Consider the following 17,859-nt stretch of genomic DNA (forward strand, 5'->3'; position numbering starts at 1 on the left):
CTATATATAATCGACCCGTGAACAACAATGGGTTTGAATTGCACAAGTCCACTGACACATAATTTTTTTCCACAGTAAATACTACAATACTATATGATCTAAGGTTGGTTGAATCTGTGGATGCTGAACCTCTGATACAGAGGAACCACGTATATGGAATGGCGACTGTAAGTTACACGCAGATAGATCTTCAACTGTGCAGAGGGCTGACACCCTAATCCTTGTGTTGTTTAATGGTCAACTATATTTCTTTATACATGTGCATGCTAAGTCACCTAAGTTGTGTCCAACTCTTTGCAACACTATTGACTGTCCATGGGATTCTCCAGGCAAGAATACTAGAGGGGATTGCCATGCCCTCCTCCAGGGGATCTTCCCAACCCAGGGATCGAACCTGCATCTTCTGTGTCTCCTGCATTGGCAGGCGGGTTCTTTACCACCAGTGCCACCTGGGAAGCCCTTCTTTATATACTTACATATGTATATAAATGCACAGAGAAAAACCTGGAAGGATATACCACAAACCAATTACAGGGAAGGTAGTATGATTAGGGGATCTTAAAAAGTAAGTTTACTGGACAAGGTGCTTCATGTGAATTATCTTCTACTTCTCTTACCAACTCCATAAGGTAGGCCCCATTATTATCTCTTTTTTATATTTGAAGAAACTGGAGCTGAGAGAGGCTAAATAACTTGCATAAGTCACAGTTCAAGCTCTTTAGACTTAAAGTTGATTACTCAACTTAAAGCATGATGCTTTTCAATATTACAGAGATAAATTTAAGAGATAAATTTAGAGATAAATTTTATAGAGATAAATTTAAGAGATAAAATTAAAATAAATTAAGATAAGATAAATTTATCTCTTATAGAGATAAATTTAAGCTACTGGAAAAAAAATAAAGCAAAAGACATGTGGGCTTTAAGTCCAAAGGAACTGCCTCCAGCCTAGCAGAAGCCTTGTAGGATCTAAGCTGTGTGGTCAGTGCTGAGAAGAGGGGTCAGAGGCTTACATCGGAGGAGCTGGGTGCCTGTGAGGTCCTCAGCAACACACCCTCAGCCAGGGCCCGGTCCACAGCCTGCCTTGCTAGCTCCTCCAGCTGCTGTTCATCCTGCAAGAGGCTCCCCCAGCCGGTGGCCATCCCAACCTGCAACAGAAGGAGAGAGGAGGGCTTAGTGACAGATGGCCTGGGGCCCAGCAATTGGAGTGTGGTACAGGGAATAGAACACTGGCTGGCAGCTCTTAATAGCTTCCATGAGCGCAGAATGGAAAGTCTGACGAAGCATTTCCATTGACAGTCTCTCTTTTGAGTCCTAATACAATGACGGCATTATTCTCCCAGTAAGGAAGTGGAGGGTCAGAGACGTGAAGTGACTTGCCCAAGATAATGACTAGCAAAACCTGGACTTGAACCCAGGTCTCTGAACTCCCATCCCAATGCTTTTCATTGGAGAGAGAGGCGCTAATGTCATCTATGACTGGGACAAGTTCTTTCTCTTCCCAGAACTGCAGGTTCTCTACCTGTGAAATAAGGGGTCTGAACTAGACCATGGTTTCCAAACCAGCTGAATACTCTGCAGAGTTAGGAAAAGAATACAGATCCTAGGCCTTGCTAGAGATTCTGATTCAAGAGATCTGAGCAGAGGGAAGGGCTGAAGCTCTCTTTTTAAAATAAATATTCCTGGAATGGGAACCACTGCAACATATTGTTAATTCCCTTTCTAGCTCCAACAACCCACGTAGGCAGGTTTCAAATAAATTATGCAAAAGTAGGGGAAAGGAGCCCGCTGAGGAATACTATTAAATACAAATAAGGTGAAGCCCTCCCTCATACTAACCAGAGGCAAAACCACTAGCAGGAAATGATGACATTCCTTGTATGGACATCTATCATCGCAGAACCAAACACAGAAAACATTTCTGAGAAGTCAAATTAGCAGGATAGGAATAACTGAAACCCAAGTTCCCAGTGTAATAGGAGTCCCACTGGCTGCCAGAGACACACCGGGTGAACCAACTCACACTTTGACACTCTCTGACTTTGCAGCAGGCCCCAGGGGTTTAAGAAGATCTGGAAGGAAAATTATGGACAGAACACGGCTGCTCAGCTCAGTGGTCACAGGAAGAGAGCTGGAGAATGACCTCCATCATATTCGGCTCCATCCCCCACTCCCCATGACAGAACTGGTGCTAAACCAATCATGAAAGTCTGGGCCTCAGCACAATGTATTGAAAGAATGAGCATGAGATTTCAAAAGGGTCTTCTCAGGTGAGACACAGATAAGGGCAGTCATAGTAGAGAACAAAACTCTGGGGTCAGTCAGATGGGTTTGAAGCCATAATAATTACTTCTTTTATAAATAAGGACACTGTGTCGATTAAATGAAAAAAAAATTTGTGTGCAGAGCCTTAGCAGTGTTTAGAGTTTTATATGCGGGAGCTTCTTTTCTGGCTGTACCCATTTTACAGTGAGAATACTTGTCAGAGGTAACGCAGCAGCCTAGTGGCAAAGCCAAGACTAGCACCTGTGACTCTGACTTTAGAGCAATGGAACCCTGATGCTGCTGCTGCTGCCGCCAAGTCACTTCAGTCGTGTCTGACCTTGTGCGACCCCATAGACGGCAGCCCACCAGGCTCCGCTGTCCCTGGAATTCTCCAGGCAAGAACACAGGAGTGGGTTGCCATTTCCTTCTCCAACGCATGAAAGTGAAAAGTGAAAGTGAAGTCACTCAGTCATGTCCGGCTCTTCGTGACCCCATGGACTGCAGTCTACCAGGCTCCTCTGTCCATGGGATTTTCCAGGAAAGAGTACTGGAGTGGGGTGCCATTGCCTTCTGAGATGGAACCCTGCAGTGGCCCCCATCTCTTCAGAGCTCTGGGATTCCAACATCTCTGCCTGCTGTTGGCCTCTTGTTTAGCTGGTAAACACTGACTGGCATTTAATGGCAGGACCCAGACTGAGGATGTAAAGAAAGATAAGACAAAAATAATTACTCTGAAAAGTACTGATTGGGCCCTTTCTCATTCTACAGTCTCAACCCTTCTTGTGACTTTGTTTTGCTGATGACATCAAATCTGTAACTTTACTATAGTGCTTTTCCTGACCTTCAAAGGAGAATATCCAACTGCTTACTGACAGTCTCCATAGAACCAGAATAGAATGTATTGTCTGCCCATAAATCTGCTCCTGCTCTTGATGAACCCCACCCAGGCACCCAAAGTGAAAGTCGCTCAGTCACATTTGACTCTTTGGGACCCCACGGACTGAATTCTCAGGCCAGAGTAATGGAGTGGGGAGCCTTTCCCCAGGCACCCAAGCCTTGTATATTCTTGTTGCCTACACCCTTTCTGCCCAAATCCTGTGGATTCGAAGTATATTGTACTCTGAACTCCTTGATTTCTCTCCACCTCCACTGTTAGCAGCCTAATTCCCACTACTGCCGTCTACCCGCTAAGCACCGAACAGGTTCGGAGAAATGTATCTTCAGGACACACCAGTTTCTTTCCAGCTTCCAGGCCTTGGCATTTGTCTCTTTGGGACAATCCCCACCCCTCCCGACCAGCGTTCACGACTTAAGTTTCAGAAGCTGTCCCTATTCCCCGCCCCGGGTTTCCTTCTGCAGCTCATTGATTTTCCCTGTACGGTAAGGAATAGGGGTCTTGATCACTTCTCTAGCTCCAGCGCCTACTACTGAATTCGATGAATGTTAAATGAATGAATGGTGAATGAATGACAATCTGGAGCCGGATCACCAAAAGCCTTAACACGCCCACAAGAAAACCCGGTCGGACTTTAAGCCAAGGGCCAGGTCAATTCTTGCGGGAGGCCGAGGCCAACAACACGGTCTCCTGCCCAGGCTTGCCCCATCTCCTGGGCCCGCTTGCTCTCAGTCAGGGCAAAGTTTGGTTCTAATCGTTTCTCCTTTTGTTGTGTTTGCTAAGTCTGCTAAGTCACTTCAGTCGTGTCCGACACTGTGCGACCCCATAGACGGCAGCCCACCAGGCTCCCCAGTCCCTGGGATTCTCCAAGCAAGAACACTGGAGTGGGTTGCCATTTCCTTCTTCGTTGTTGTGTTTAAATAAAAAAAAAAACAAAACAAAGAACTCAACAACTCCGGCTCTAGCCTCACCGGCATCGAGTCCCCGACACCAGCCCGATCTGGAGTCAGATCTGGGGAATCTGGAATCAAGAAGCACCAGCCCCACCCGCTCACTGGACACCCGTTTCCAGGTCCCTGCCATGTGTGTGAGCGGCAACATCTCCCGGCCACCGGGGTTCCGATCGCTGACCAGACCCCTCCCTCGTGTCCTTCCTCCCGAAGAAACGTGACCCTTGCGGGCCGCCGTTACTGTGCCCCAACCTACTCTTCCGTCGTCCAGCCGCGCTCCTTACTCTGGCCTCCGACGCCTTAACGAGCTTCAGGGGGCGGGGCCTCGAGGAGACCCAACGCGCTTGCGCGGACCTCCCCGGCGGGGCTTAAAGAGCAGGGCGGGGAAGGCCGGTACTCGCGGAGTTGGACGGTGGCTGGGAGGGGGCAGTCCGTGGCTGGACCCAGGCAGCCGGGACTTTGGGAAAGGGGCGGGTAGAGCACATAGGGCGTCAGAGCTGGCAATTTCTGGTGCAAGATGGGGGAACCCGGTAGCCAAAATGGGCCAGTCACTACCTTGGGGACACACAGTTGGTGGTAGGTGTGGTCATAGAGGCCAGAGAGAGACAGAGACCCGCGCAGGGTCCCACAGCACATTGAAGGCTGAGTCAGTGTTGGAACCCAGGCTTCTGTTTTTTACTTAACTGGGTTCCAGAAAACAACACCCGATTTCTCCAGCCATGGGGCAGCTTCAGGAAAAGCCTTAATGGCAGAAGCAAAGTAGTTTCTCATTTTTCCTGCAGTTTTAAAGTTAGGAACTTTGAAGGTGATCCAGTGCTTCACAAAATGTCCAATATCACTTACACCAGAATCTTCTGCAGTTTTGTTTTGTTTTTTTAATGCAGATTTTTGATCCCTATCCGTCCTCACCCTTTGGCAGCGCCCCAGTTATTTTAACTTTTCCTTCCTTCTGGGTTGTGATAGGTTCTTCTCAATGTGAAGCACCTGATATGAATTTTAATTAAACTGAATTTAATCCGTCTAGGCTCTGGGGAATTAACCATGAGAAAGACAGAGCCCCTCTTTTTACATCTAATTATTAAAGGTAGATAGGTAAAGGAGGGAAGCCTTCCAGGGTCTTGAAGGATGGGTAAGAATATGAAAGCAGTGAAGGAAGTAGGGGTGGAGGTGAGAGGCAGGAATGGGGACAGTGTACCAAGTAGCTGGAGCAGAAACAACAAAGGCAAATAATGAATGTGGCTAGTTTTGTTTTGGAGACAAGGAGGAGTCTGGTGTAGACACTGGGGGGTTGGAGCATCCTCTTAGGAGCTCATTCTTGGAGAGGAAGCCTTGGATGCTAGGTTAAGAAGTTTAGCATTTGTGCAATGAGTTATCTAAAGATACTAAGCAAGAGAGAGATGTGTATAAGATACTGATAACACCATGGCTGATGGTTTGTAAGTGCAGAGATCAAGGCCAGAGAGAGAGCTCAGAGGGAGTTAAAGTATGAGATAGTGAGGCAGGCCTGAAAAGATGGAGAGACGGGGACAGACGAAAGAGATATTTAGGAGAGAGAACTATGACTGATGATAAATCAGTGGCCCAATCCAGGGGACAGGATGGTTCCAACTCCTTAAATAAAGGATGTACATGCTCTATCTACAGGACACACAGCTTTCCAGTTTTGTTGGTGGGAAGGAAGGGAGAGGTGGTCTGCTTGTTGTCACAACAGTGATTTCACTGTTTTGCCTGCTTTTGTACCTAAGAGAGAGACTGAAGCAGCAGTTACTATAATAAAACCCAGGTGCCAGGAAAAATCCTGTGTTAACAAGGAACAAAGGAATCTATTTCTAGTGCAGCGTGAAATTAAAAATAAAAATTGTGACCCAGCGTTCTCAGTAGAGGTTCTCCTCTTTCAAGTTGGGTGCCGAATGATATGTATCAGGTGCCTATTGGTGAGATTTGGGGACTATCCCAGACCTTAACACCTCTTTGGTTGAGTTCTTTCACATTATAGCAGATAAAGTATCTTCATTCCCATTTTGTAGATGTAGCATCTGAGCCTCAGAAGTTATGTGACTTGTTCAAGAAACCCCAGTTTGTGGTGAGACTGGGAGTGAGGGGCTCTTGGCCATGGATCTTTTCAGCGAGGTGTTGCCTTTCTTGCTCCCTCTGCCCAGATGCTTTTTCCCCTTGTTACTGTTCAGTTGTTAAGTCGTGTCTGACTCTTTGCGACCCCATGGACTGCAGCATGCCAGGCCTCCCTGTCCATCACCAGCTCCCGGCTGGGACTCAACTCATGTCCGTTGAGTCAGTGATGCTATCCAACCTCTGCTTTTCCCCATAAACCTTGGCATAAGCGGCTCCTTCTTGTTCAGATGTTTCCTCCTCAGGTGACATCCACATCTGATCAGCTTGTATCACATTTTCCTGTGTATTTTCTGCATAGCACTTCTTAGTATCTGAAATTATTAGTGTTATGGGTTTCCCTCCACTCAAATGTGAGCTCTATGAAAATAGAGGCAGTATCTGTCTTGTTCACCACTTTAGCCTCAGCACCTGGAATAGTAGATACTAAGTATTTGTCGACAGATGGAAATAAACTGGGGAGGGAGGGAGGGAGGGAAACCAGCATTAGGTGAAATCATGGGATGTTTCAGGTGCTTTTCATAAGCTGTCTTATTTGATCCCCTCCCAGCCTTTCCAGGTGGGTACTGTATCTCCTTTAGATGGATAAGAAACACACAAAGTGAGGTTGAGTCTATGGTTTGTTACTTTTGAGGCCATAGACTCCTTTGAGAACCTCCATTAGATGTAAACGTTTTGCAGACCATGGGGAGGAGTTCAAAGACCTCTCTGGGCTGACTCAGGTATCACAGATAAAGGAAGACAGGATTAGAGAACTTGCCTGAGGTCTTTCTGGCCTCACGCCTTTGCTGGTTTCTCACCACATGGCGTGGATAGATTCCCTTTAGTGGACAACAGGGAACCTGCTGAAGATTTTGGAACAGACAGAGTTGATGATGCCCTGAGTCCTTCAATGTCTCCTACCCGAGTTCAAATCCTGACTTCACAAATTACCAGTGTGACTATGGGCAAGGCTTTTCATCTCTCTGGATCCCCTCATTTCCTTCACTTTCAAAATGGAATCTTTTTTTTCCTAATAGTAGCTAATCTTTATTTGATCCGCTTGTTAAAGGGCTGGGTACTTGGGTGCTAGCTTTGCAGTTGCTATCTCACTTTCACCACAGCCCTTGGAGGTGAGTACTGTTATCATGTCCGTTTTATAGCTGGGGACTTGGAGGCTTGAAGAGATGCCCTGACTTGCCAAAGATCATGGAGCTTCACACTCTTCGCCACTGTGCCCCTACACATGCACCTTGGGGTGTGCCATGAGCTCAGGCTTCGCAAAACTGACTTCTGAATCCATTGCAAACTCTGTTCTAAGGGTTTGTGGGAACAATTGAGTCTGAATGAGGTTAAAAAAAAAAGAAGAATGGCTACACTGCTGTGTGAATGGCGGCCAATCTCTTGAATTTGTATGTTGCCTTTCCCCCATGAGGGCCTCTGGCCAAGCCTAGACTGGGCCTCTTGGCTGGGACATCTGTGTTGTCCCAAGGTCTGCATTTGTGCACGTGGCTGCTGTCTCTTTTTAGCAATGGCATCACTTTACCTGGAATTATGAGGCTGTCTCCCTACCTGGCTAGGGGCCACTGCTTGGCCATTCAGAGTAGAATTCCTCTGTCTTCCAGCCCCTAGCACAGGTCTGGCCCCTCAGTGCTGCTCGGGAAATGCCTTGGGAATCAAAGGGAGAACTCCTCCACGTGTTGAGGATTTATTGTGTGCCAGGCCCATCCCAGACACTTTATATGTGTTATCTCATTTACACGCCCCAGGAATCCTAGGAGGGAGAAGTCACTGTTCCCATTTTGCTGAGAAGAAACAGACTCAGCTGGGCTTTGCCTTAGGCCCACTTGTGATAATGAATGGCATCAGGACTGATGCCAGGGCCTGTGTGCTCATGGTGTGTGATGAATTCTTGAAGCTGTAGGCTGATAAAGGGGAGACACACTCCTCAGCACCTAGGATCCTCAGAGACTTTCTACTCACAAGCTTCTAGTCCAGCTCTCATTTCATCCAAGAGGAAGCAGAAGCCCAGGAAGAAGCAATGACTTACTCTCTGAGAGTCCCTTTTTTCCAGTTACTACTTATCCTTATGGGACTTTCTGTAGGGCAGGGTGAAATCCGATTTTACCCATTATTATACCACCCAGGGGAGCTTCCCAGGTGGCTCAGCGTTAAAGAATCAGCCTGCAATGCAGGAGACGTGGGTTCAACCCCTGGGTTGGGAAGATCCACAGAAATGGCAACCCACTCCAGTAGTCTTGCCTGGAGAATCCCACTGACAGAGGAGCCTGGCGGGCTACAGTCCATGGGGTCACAAAGAGTCGGACATGACTTAGTGACTAAACAACAATACCAGCCAGGTAACTGGTATTGTTGACACTCAGTAAATGCTTTTAAATTTTGTTTATTTTGAAAGTATTGAGAAAAGTGTAAAGATTAGTGTAACAGACACCCATATACCTGCCACTCAAAAACTGCTAATGTAGCTGAAGGCCCCTGTGTGTCCCTTTAAACTGCCCGACCCCACCCCCAGCAAAGTTAAGAGTCTCCTGGATTTGTTGTTTGTTATTCTATGCCATTTTTTATTGAGATATAATTCATATACCATAAAATTCAACCTTTTTGAGTTTTTCAGTTTAGTGACTTTTATTGTATTCATAAGACTTCATCTATCATCACTATCTAATTCCAGAACAAGTTCACCCCTAAAAGGAACCCTATACTCATTATCAGTGACTGCCCCCATTCTTCCCTCTCTTCAGCCCTTGGCAATCACTAGTCTGCATTCTGTCTTTGGATTTGCATATTCTGGACACTGGATGTAAGTGGAATCGTGTACGTGGCCCCTTGTGTATGGCTTCTTTCATTTATCATCATGTTTTCAAGGTTCATCCATGTTGCAGTACGAATCAACATTTCATTCTGTTTTTGCCTGAATGGTATTCCATTGTGTGAATGCAGCAGGCAGGTGAATTATCCACCAGTTGGTGGAAATTTGGGTTGTTTCTGCTTTTTGCTATTATAAATAGTGCTGCTATGAACCAGTTTTTGTGTATATTTTCAGTTCTCTTGGGTATGTAAGTGGATTCGCTGGGTCACATGGTAACTGTTTCTAAAGTGGCTGCACTATTTTACATCCCCACCAGCAATGTACGAGAGTTTTAATTTTTACATCCTCACCACCACTTGTCTGTTCGATTATGACAATCCTGATGGGTATGAAGTAGTATCTCATTGTGGTTTCACTTTATATTTCCCTAATAACTAACAGTTTCCCTGGTGGCTCAGACAGTAAAGAATCTGCCTGCAATGTGGGAGATCCAGGTTCAACCCCTGGGCTGAGAAGATACCCTGGAGAAGGGAATGGCTACCCACACCAGTATTCTTGGGGCTTCCCTGGTGGCTCAGATGGTAAAGACTCTGTCTGCAGTGTGGGTAACCTGGGTTCAATCCCTGGGTCAGGAAGATTCCCTGGAGAAGGGTATTGAGCATGTTTTCATGTGCTTATTGGCCATTTGTATATCTACTTTGGAGAAATGTCTGTTAAAGCCTTTTACCCATTTTAAGGGCAGAGAATATTGCTGTTTTAAGAATTGTTTATATATTCTGGATACCAGACTCTTTTATGATATATGTAATATATCTTATATATGTGTGTGTGTGTGTGTATATATATATATACTCTTATAACAGATATATGATTTGTAAATAGTTTCTCCCATTCTGACAGTTTCCTTTTTGGCTTCTTGATAGTGTCCTTTGGAGCACAAATGTTTTAAATTTTGATGAACTCTAATTCATCTATTTCTTCTTTGGTTGCTTATGTTTGGTGTCATGTCTGTGAAACCATTGCTTAATCTCAAATCATGAAGACCCAGAGCCAGTTTTCTGAAGCAAGAGAAGCTACCGCAATGAGAAGCCTGTACACTGCAACTAGAGAGTAGCACCTGCTCTCCACAACTACAGAAAAGCCCGCATAGCAATGAAGACCCAGCACAACCAAAAATCAATAAATAAAACTATTAAAAAGTTTAATAACAAAATCATGAAGACTTTACACCTATGCCTTTTTCTGTGAGATTTATAGTTTTTGCTCTTATACTTCAATCATTTGATTCATTTTTAGTTAATTTTTGTATATAGTATGAGGTTGGGCCTATGAATTTTTAGTCCTTTTACTAGGTGTGTGTTTGTAAAAAATAAATTAATCTGTTTTTCCTGTTTTTTGGACTTTAACATACGTGTTCTTATGCAACTTGATTTTTCTCATTCAGTCTTATGTTGGGAGAGTCTTCCATGTTGGTAAGAGTAATCAGTTCATTTGTTTTCACTCTTCTACAGGTTTCATTGCATAAAAATACCACATTTCATTTACCTTTTGTCCTATGAATGATCCTTCCAGTTGTCTCTGGTATTTGCTATCACAAATGGTAAAAAGTCTAACATGTGCCTCCTTGTGCAGTATGTTGAAGGTCATGGGCGTATTCAGCTTTACTAGATAATACAAAACTACTCTCCTAAGTGGTTTTACAAATATGTATTCCTGCCAATGATGTATTAGAATTGCCCTTATACAGCATCCTCACCAAGACTCACTCTTGTCAGGCTTTTTTTATTTTGTCAGTCTGTGTGCCTGTGTGCATACTAAGTTGCTTCAGTCATGTCCGACTCTTTGAGACCCGATGGACTGTAGCCCACCAGGTTCCTCTGTCTATGGGATTCTCCAGGCGAGAATATTGGAGTGGGTTGCCATGCCTTCCTCCAGGGGATCATTCCCAACCCAAGGATTGAACCCACATCTCTTATGGCTCCTACATTGGCAGGCAGGTTCTTTACCACTAACACCAAGTGGGTGTGAAATGGTATCTTACTAGGATTTCCCAGATTAATAGCAAAATATTTATTTTTCAGTAAATATTTGCACGATTGAGTGGATAGCATGAAAGTAGAGTGAATTCAGCTCTTTGATGAGGAAGTGACCCTTGGCTCTGCCTGTGGCTAGAGGGTGGTGGGCCTAGACTGGGCCTAGACTGTTGACTATTTGTAGGGAGACCCTGGAACTAGGAAGCGTTGAGTGAGACTGACAACTCTGTATATGTGGGGGAAGGCAGTGGTCACCTTGAAACCAGTGATGGGACTGTTATATCAGAGAGAGGGTATCGTCCTGCCCTTCCATCTCCCCAAACTCACCAAGAAGGGAGGGAGGTGGAGAGAAGCCTGAAGGGAATTGTATAGGATGACAGTGGGGTCCCACGATCTTAGGAATGACCCTTTCTTGAGGACCTTCTCATGGTCTCTGTATAGGTGGTATGTATTTTCCTTGTTTATTCACTAAGTTTGGGAATGATGATAATGATAATAAGAAAAATAGTAAGGATTGTGTATTGAACACATATGTGGGGCGTTGTGCCTTTTTCTTTTTATAAATAATATCTCATTTAATTCCTGTGGAGTGTGCTGTGTGCTCAGGCATTTCTGACTTTTTTTAGACCCCATGGACTGTAGCCCGCCAGGCTCTTCTGTCCATGGAATTTTTCAGGCAAGAATACTGGAGTGGGTTGCCATTTCCTCCTCCTACCCAGGGATCGAACCCATGTCTCTTGCATCTTCTGCTTTGGCAGGTGGATTCTTTACCATTGCACCACCTGGGAAGCCCTCCTGTGGAGTAGGTACTGTTAGTACTGTTATTACTTTATAGATGAGGAACAGAGGATCAAAGGGATAGGGTAACTGAAGATTTACACTCATGCAGTCTGACTCCAGAACTCCTAAACATTGTGCTGTATTGTTAGCCTGGCTCAGCTGAACCTGGGACAGCAAAGAAAGGAGAAGCTTGCCCAGGCTTGGGTGGTTGAGAAGCACAAGTCACAGTATCAGCTGGGAGTGGAGAGGGCGGTGGGGACCAGAACGAGAGGCCCCTGGGAAGATAGGTCCTAAGAGGCAGATGCCTCCCACCCAGTGGACATGACCCATTGGGCAGGTCCTCATGGGCACCTCTTCCGTGCCAAGCCCTTTGCTGGCTGCTGGCGATGCACAGTGGGATCCACTCTTGTGGGAGAGACTGGTGGTAAATAAGCCAACCTACCAGTATATGTAAATGTGGGCTTCCCAGATGGTGCTAGTGGTAAAGAACCTGCCTGCCAATGCAGGAGATGTAAGAGATGTGGGTTCGATCCCTGGGTAGGTAAGATCCCCTGGTGGTGGAAATGGCAACCCACTCCAGTATTCTTGCCTACAGAATCCCATGGACAGAGGAGCCCGGCAGGCTACAGTCCCTGGGGTTGCAAAACATTGGACATGACTGCAGTGACTTAGCACACATGCACCAGTAAGCATAATTTAAAAACTGAGATATATGATACCAAGGGGGAAGAGATAACATTTGTAAAAGGGACCTAGTGTAATCAAGGGAGGCCTCTTTGAGGAGGTGACATTTGAGCTGAGACTTAAAGGACAGCAAGGAGGCAGACATGCCCTAGTTTGGGGTGGGAGTGTTCCGAATAAGGGAATGGCAGAGGCAACATTCCCAAGGAGGCAGAAAGGAGACTGGTGTTGTTTATAAGCTCTCAGAAGCTGGTGGGTATGGAGTGGAGTGAGTGGGAGGGTGGGGCTGCCTGAGGTGAAGCTGAGGAGTTGGCAGGGTCTCTAGGATAAGGGCAGCAAACAAGTTTACAGTCTGCAAGTTTAAATGAGGTGCAGGGACTCCTTAGACACTCTATTCCTGTTTGTCTCTAAGGATGGGGGTCTAATGTACCTGGGAGTGACTGAAACCTAATACAAGTATCCCCCACTTTTTGAAAGTTGAATTTACTTCGACTTTCATAAACAACTTTCTTTCTTTTAAAAAAAATATTTTTATTTATTTGGCTGCACCAGGTCTTAGTCGAAGCATATGGGATCTAGTTCTCTGATCAGGGTTCGAACCTGGGCCCCCTGCATAGGGAGTGTGAAGTCTTAGCCACTGAACAACCAAGGATATCTCCGTAAAAGATTTTCACTTCACTTTTATAAAAGATCTACCTTAGAACAGAAGGCAACCCACTCCAGTATTCTTGCCTGGAGAATCCCATGGACAGAGGAGCCTGGCGGGCTACAGTCCATTGAGTTGCACAGAGTCAGACATGACTGAAGCAAGTGAGCATGCATGCACATTGATATAAGCAACAGCTTGGGTTAAGCTCCAGGGAATTATGTGGAGTGAAAAAAGCCAGTATCAAAGATTACCCACTGTATGATTTCATTTATATAACATTTCTGAATTGACTGTTTTAGAAATGGGTGACAGGAGGTTGCCAGGGGTTAAGGATGGGAGGGAGGAAGATATGATTGTAAAAGGGAGCACCTTTGTGTTGTCAGAACTGTTGAATATCTTGACTGTGGTGGTAGATCCTTGAATCTGCACAGATGAGAGAGTTGCACAGAATTTAATACATATATGTACATGCACACACATACACACAGGATGTAAAACAGGGAAAATCCGAATAAACTTGGGGGATTGTGTCAGTGTCAATACAGGCGATCTCTCTCTCTCTGTTATCTCTTTTTTGACTCTTTCAAATTTTTTTTGTTTTGAGAAACATGCTGCTGCTGCTGCTAAGTCACTTCAGTCACTTCTGACTCTGTGCAACCCCATAGATGGCAGACCACCAGGCTCCTCCATCCCTGGAATTCTCCAGGCAAGAACACTGGAGTGGGTTGCCATTTCCTTCTCCAATGCATGCATGCATGCAAAGTCGTTTCAGTCGTGTCTGACTCTGTGGGACCCTATGAATAGCAGCCCACCAGGCTCCTCCATCCACAGGATTCTCTAGGCAAGAATACTGGAGCGGGCTGCCATTTCCTTATTTGGCTGTGCTGGGTCTTACTTGAGACATGTGACTCTTAGTTGCGGCATAAGGGATCTAGTTCCCTGACCAGGGATCGAACCTGGGCCCCCTGCATTAGAAACACAGACCCTTAGCCACTGGACCACCAGGGAAGTCCCTGTATTATTTCTTACAAATGCTTGTGACTATATAATTATCTCAAAAATTTCAGGTGAAAAGTGAAATTTAAGACCCCAAGTGTTAGGTAGGAAAATAAAGACATTTTAATAACAACATTTTCAACCTACTAAAAAAAATCCCTGCAGGCTGTCCCTAAGGGGACCTCTCAACCTTAAGTTTGCAAAGTCTAGATTCTCAGAGAGGTGGGCAGTATACCCTGAGATGTGAGAGAGCATGAGTTCACCCTGCACACCTCACGATTCCCAGGGTAGACCGTTCGGGTTGGCTTCCAAGCCTAACTCATTGAGCCTCTGTCTGCCCTTCACCCCCGCCCCACGACCCCAAGCTGATGGACCATGATCACAAAGGCATAACCACAACCTCATCCCACCGTCCATCCATCTCTAATTGGTCTTCTGAGAGTTCTTCCTGTGAGGCTGAGCCATGACAGGCAGTCTAGATTAGGAGTAGGCCTGGTTTTCCAGGGTAACATGATTATCAGGCCACCTGGAGCCAGCCAATCAATATGTGCCCAGTAAGGAAAAGGGAACCTATCAGGGAAAAGCTGAAAAGCCTGTGAACGAGCAAGTTTGAAAAAAGCCAGCGAAGGTTTGAGCCAATAAGATTACTTTGCAAACATGTAACCAATCCACTTAAGCCAGCTACCAACTGCTTATGCACACCTTATAAACTGGGTAACAGCTCGGGCTCAGCGCTTTCTGACCCTGCACCACTGCGTTGGTTGCGGCAGTGAGCCCTGACTCGAGTCAGCAATAAACTTCCCTTTTTTTGCGAGTTGCATTGTCTTGGAAGCCTTCTCTCTTCCCGCTCGGGGATTCAGACATCGGGCATAACATTTCCCTCATTCTCAACTCCAAAAACAGACTCCTGGACCTTAGGAGCAAGCCTAGAACCAGTCCCAACTTGGGGGGCATCAGAGATTGTTTGTTGAACTCAAGGAAATGGGAAGCTGACATAGGCTGGGACAAGCCTGGCCTGATCCTGAGACCCCAGGGAGGGTCTAGGCTGTGGCACAGGATTTTGGGGTGGCTGTGGTCTTACAAGATTCTGGGACCTCTGTGGTAGGCCTTCAAGGATGTCTCTTCTAGAATGTTGATTGCCCTGGACACTATCTCAGATTCCATCCCAAGAGTGGCAGACCCAAGGCCTCCCCACTAGATGACCCTGACATACTCATCACTGCAGGGCTGGTGTGTTCACACTGTTGACCTCTTACCATGGGCTAAGCACTCTGGTTCATTTGTATCAGAGGTCACCAGCCCCCTGCACCCCACGATATGGGACCATCGCCTGTTAGAAACTGAGTTACACAGGAGGAGGTGAGCGGTGGGTGAGCAAGCAAAGCTTCATCTCTATTTACAGTCACTCCCCATTGCTCACATTACCTCCTGAGCTCTGCCTTGTCAGATCAGCAGCGGCATTAGACTCTCACAGGAATGCGAACTCAACTGTGAACTGCGCACCCGAGGGATCTAGGCTGCGTGCTGTTTGTGAGAATCATCCCCAAACCATCCCCACCTTCCAAGGTCTGTGGAATAAAATTGTCTTCTATGAAACCAGTCCCTGGTGCCCAAAAGGTCGGGGACCACTGATTTATATCTCTCAGCAACATTATAAGGCAGGTACTCTTTGTATATCCATTTTTCAGAGAAGGACCCCGAGGCTCAGAGAGGTTACGTTACTAGCTCAGGGTCACTTAGCTTGTGAATGGTAGAGCAATGATTTGAAGAGGTGGTCCTAACACGTGCTCAGCCTGGTCCACGCAGGTGCAAAGCTGAAAAAGAATCATTGCCTGCTGGAATGGAGCCAATGATATTGTCCTCAAACATTTACAAAGGGTATGTATATGTCAGACACAGGCTAAGCCCTTTTCATACCTTATTTCCTTGCCTCTGCATAACAATCCAGTGGAATAAGATTATGCTAGTTTTATGATGGAAATTGAAGCTCCAGCAAAAAAAAGTTACCTGCTTAAGCTCACATAGCAAGTAAGTGGCAGAGCTGGACAGTCTGACTGCGAACTTTTTTTTTTTGGCCACTTTGCACAGCATGTGCAATCTTAGTTCCCCGACCAGGGACTGAATCCACACCCCCTACATTGGAAGTGTGGAGTCTTAATCACTGGGACACCAGGGAAGTCCTAAACAGTCTGACTCTGCAGCCATATCTATCAGACCAGTTTCTGCCATGGTTCCTCTTTTTTTCCCTTCTCCCCTCCTCCATACACTGACCCTCCCAGGCTTTCTTCTTGCTGCTCTTTCCTCTCTCCTCCTACCCCAGGCTCACCCAGGTCCAGAGCCCCCACCCCTCTCATTCATATACTGAGCATAGTTTGGAGGCTGGGGTTGGATCAGACTATGTGGATGATGACTTCCAGGGTGTGAAAGACACCCTAGAGTGTCCTTCAGCCCTTCCTACTTCCACCCAGGTGCCTGGCAAGGAAAGTCCTGGAGGGGCCCACCAGCCAGTCCTCTTACCTATTGGCCATGGCCAGAATCTGTGTGGCCTGCAGGATGCGGTAGACAGAGCGAGCAGGACGCCCCTACCTGGCAGAGAGGCAAGCGTGCCAGGGAGGGGGGCAGTGCTGGGCCTCTCAGGGCCGGGTGTTTCTGGAAGCTGATATGAGCCACAGCAACTGCTGGCATTATCTGGGTTCTAAGAATAGCCTGGGCTGAAGAGTTGGGGGGTGGGGCCAGGGAAGAGGGCAGGAGCCTTTTTCCACTGCCCCCTCCACCCCTGCTGCTTGTCCTAGAAACTGGGAAGCCTTCCTTCTGGCTTACCACGTGCTCCGGGATGATTCCTCATGGATACACCTTGTCCACCTTTGGGTGGAGGATAGGGGGCATCCCAGGGATCCAGACCCAGGGCTGAGGACACTGAGTCCACAGTCTGAGGTCCAGCCTTCCCCCAGGCCCTTTCCGTGGGCACAGAGTAGGGGCTCACTTTTTCAAAGACTGATATTTTGGAGGTGACCTTTATTCATTTAGCCAACACTAAGAAACAGGTAGACACGATTCAGAATTCAAAGGTACAACCACCATGTGTAAAATGGGTATCTAGTGGGAGGCTGCTGGATAGCACAGGGGGCTCAGCTTGGTGCTCTGTGATGACCTAGAGGGGTGGGTTGGGGGCAGGTGGGAGGGAGGTCGGAGAGAGTGGGTGTATGGATGAATACATGTAGCGGATTGATTTTGTTGTACTGCAGGAACTAACACAATGTTACAAAGCAATTATACTTCAATAAAAAAAAATTCAAAGGTGTTAAAGGATACACAAGGGGAAAGTACCAGCCTCTCCCTTTCCTGGCCTCTAGCCACCTAGTCCTCTCTGCTCCTCACTTTTCTCACTTAATAAAATATCCTGAAAATAGCAACGGTAATGTAAATCACAGTAATATATTATGAGAGGAAACCCACATGCCACATTGTGAGTCTCCAGTATGTGCCAGGCACTGTTCTAAACACTTCAGATGTTCTAACCCATATAGTGCTCATCAGAATCCTACGTGGTAGGTACTTTGAATCTCCATTATTAAGAGGTCAAGTATTTTTCCAAGACTTCATTGCTGGTAATTGATCAGAGCCAGGATTCAATCCCAGGCAGTCTGACGTCAGACAAGGTATTCCTCATCACT

General features: G+C 46.3%; 1 protein-coding gene across 4 annotated transcripts in view; it reads right to left on the reverse strand.

The window, feature by feature from the left end:
- The window catches only part of GSS (glutathione synthetase), a 37,319-nt gene extending 20,598 nt beyond the window's left edge, over nucleotides 1-16,721 (reverse strand). The window contains exons 1-2 of one of the 4 annotated variants that reach the window (XM_043479078.1): nucleotides 16,703-16,721; nucleotides 1,014-1,148 (exon numbers count right to left, since the gene is read on the reverse strand). In XM_043479078.1, coding sequence (XP_043335013.1) covers nucleotides 1,014-1,142 — 129 coding nt within the window. In that variant the 5' untranslated portion in view covers nucleotides 1,143-1,148; nucleotides 16,703-16,721. Of the gene's footprint in view, nucleotides 1-1,013; nucleotides 1,149-2,023; nucleotides 2,043-4,366; nucleotides 4,451-16,702 lie in introns of those variants that run through there. The other 3 variants (XM_043479076.1, XM_043479077.1, XM_043479079.1) reach the window with 3 other exon arrangements.
- Nucleotides 16,722-17,859: the final 1,138 nt, after the last annotated feature.

This window comes from Cervus canadensis, chromosome 10, assembly GCF_019320065.1.
Source record: "Cervus canadensis isolate Bull #8, Minnesota chromosome 10, ASM1932006v1, whole genome shotgun sequence".
Taxonomy (NCBI): domain Eukaryota; kingdom Metazoa; phylum Chordata; class Mammalia; order Artiodactyla; family Cervidae; genus Cervus; species Cervus canadensis.